The 2,439-nt window shown below is 48.9% G+C and overlaps 1 protein-coding gene across 1 annotated transcript; it reads left to right on the top strand.

Moving 5' to 3' along the window:
* Nucleotides 1–2,439, top strand: LOC102231558 (ras-related protein Rap-2b-like). Its single transcript, XM_023334871.1, has one exon. The coding sequence runs from the start codon at nt 563–565 to the stop codon at nt 1,109–1,111; it is 549 nt and encodes a 182-aa protein (XP_023190639.1). The 5' UTR covers nt 1–562; the 3' UTR covers nt 1,112–2,439.

Below are 2,439 nucleotides of genomic sequence, written 5' to 3'. Positions count from 1 at the left end.
ATTAGTTCACACGGCCAAATGCGCGCAGCTACAGCTGAGGGGCTTCCGTGGTGGGCTCTGCCCAGCCCAGACTGTCATCAGACCCGCTGCTGCGACGGAGGGAGCGGAGGAAGGGAGGGGGATGCCCGGGTGACGGCTCCTTTAAGAAAACAGAACTGAGCCTCGGCTTTTTTTTTTTTTTTGACGCGCTGAGGATGTGGGCAGGAAACGCCATGCAAGAACAGAGACGCGATCACGCTTTTTCCCCGCACCGTTGCACAACAGAGCGCGATCAAAATGCGCTTTAATTCCCCACGCTGATGTCCAGGGGCGGTCGCTCTCCTCGGATCTGCTCCCCAGCGGCCCTCACCGCGCTGCCGCAGCCTCGGAGGATTCGCCGGCGTGCGATTTTGACGGCCACCCGAGCGACGAGGGGAGCAGCCTTCGCAGCCTCCGCAGCCTGCTCGATTTGAAAACATCGGGATAGACAGAGGGAGCGAGAGGAGCCTTCGTCTAGGAAAAGGGAGGTGTATTGCTTTTCCTCTTCTCTGCCCCCACCGCAGCCGCCACCCCTCCTTTAACCATGAGGGAGTACAAAGTGGTCGTTTTGGGCTCGGGCGGAGTCGGTAAATCGGCGCTGACGGTCCAATTCGTGACGGGCTCCTTCATCGAGAAGTACGACCCCACAATAGAGGATTTCTACAGGAAGGAGATCGAGGTGGACTCGTCCCCGTCGGTGCTGGAGATCCTGGACACGGCCGGGACCGAGCAGTTCGCCTCCATGCGGGATCTGTACATCAAGAACGGCCAGGGCTTCATCCTGGTCTACAGCCTGGTGAACCAGCAGAGCTTCCAGGACATCAAGCCCATGAGGGACCAGATCATCCGGGTGAAGAGGTACGAGAGGGTGCCCATGATCCTGGTGGGGAACAAGGTGGACCTGGAGGGGGAGCGGGAGGTGTCTTCCGGGGAAGGCAAGGCGCTGGCCCAGGACTGGAGCTGCCCCTTCATGGAGACCTCAGCCAAAAATAAAATCTCGGTGGACGAGCTGTTCGCAGAAATAGTGAGACAGATGAACTATTCCAGCGTTCCCAGCGGAGGCGACCGGTGCTGCTCGTGTGTCCTGCTCTGAAGGAGCCAGAGGGACGTGCAGAAACCTGGGGCTGAGTCCAGAGCTTCAAGAAGTTGACCTGCAGGCTTTCTTCTTTCTTTCTTTTTTTTCTTTTTTCTAAAAGTTTCCTCACTCCTCACACTGTTGTCTTATTGTTGCACAAGAACAAAAATCGACAACAGTCTATTATGTATCATAGTCTGGAAAGTGTTTACATGACAAAGTACTTGAATGTTTTGGGAATTTTTTTTGTTTTTCTTTTCTAGCTTTGTATTTGACACTTCTCTGGAAAATGTGCCTCGGTGGGAATGTCTAATTGTGAAACCTAAGAGTCATGTGTTTTCCTGCCTGTCTTTTTTTTTTTTATTCTCTCCTTTTTTTTTTTTTTCACATCTGTACTGTTATTTCTTCCGGGCCCGGGTTCTTCTGTCTTGGAGATTAGTGGTGTTGGTGATGATGGGTTTACTTATGCCAGATCTCCCTCGTAGAGAAGCAGAGATTGCTCGCCTTTTATTGCATTTTTTTGTTTGTTTCATTTTATTTTGCTTAGGAGAGCTCGGAAAGCATTTAAAAATCACCACTCAAGCCTTGCACAGCTCGCTCCAACACGAACTGTCAAGTTAAACACAAGAGGCGCAGACCCACCGCCCACTCAGATACCACATCTGAAGTCGAGTCAAGCCAATACATTCTTGTTTTTTTCCCCTCCTCCTTTAGCTCATCCGCAGGTTTGGTGATTTGTTAATTTCTTATCTGAAACTTGCACCCAGCTGACTGTGTTCCTCCTCGGTGTGCACAAACAAGGATCTTGGTGCATTGCTGTCGCTGCATGGGGAAACACTGCGACCCCATGTCAAGTGCCTTCCCTGCTTTTAAAAAAAAAAAAAACTCCTGTGACTGTGCCAACTGATGAGCCCTTACTTCCTCTGCAGTGCGTCCTAATGGCAATCAGAACTTTTTTTTTTTTTCTTTTTAAAACAGGTTTCCAACCTGCACTCTGGTTTTCATTTGGTGTCAAAGTGAAATAATAATAATAATAATAATAATAATGAAAAAAAAAGCTATTTTGCAGCCTGGATGCTGAGCTTGTAAGCAGACGTCAAATTCAGGCTGTTTCCAGAGGTACTAGTCCATAAAGAACAAGCGGGATAACCTGCTGGGATCTCGGTTCAGTGAATGGCAAGCCATGTTTGTATCTATGATGTAGATTGTTTTTTTTCTTTTCTTAACTAAAAAGTGACATTTTTGACTTACTGTAATTGTATTTCTGCTTTTTGGACGATATTTTCTGGCCATCCACCTGTCGGTTTGAGAGACTTGGAATACAGAACACATTTTACGTAACCGTG

This window comes from Xiphophorus maculatus, chromosome 6 (assembly GCF_002775205.1).
Source record: "Xiphophorus maculatus strain JP 163 A chromosome 6, X_maculatus-5.0-male, whole genome shotgun sequence".
In the NCBI taxonomy this organism is placed as follows: domain Eukaryota; kingdom Metazoa; phylum Chordata; class Actinopteri; order Cyprinodontiformes; family Poeciliidae; genus Xiphophorus; species Xiphophorus maculatus.
This window is presented reverse-complemented; position numbering and strand designations above follow the sequence as displayed.

What these genes read in the sequence shown, in the direction of transcription:
- LOC102231558 (XM_023334871.1), top strand. Translation starts at nt 563, where the DNA reads ATGAGGGAGTACAAAGTGGTCGTTTTGGGCTCGGGCGGAGTCGGTAAA.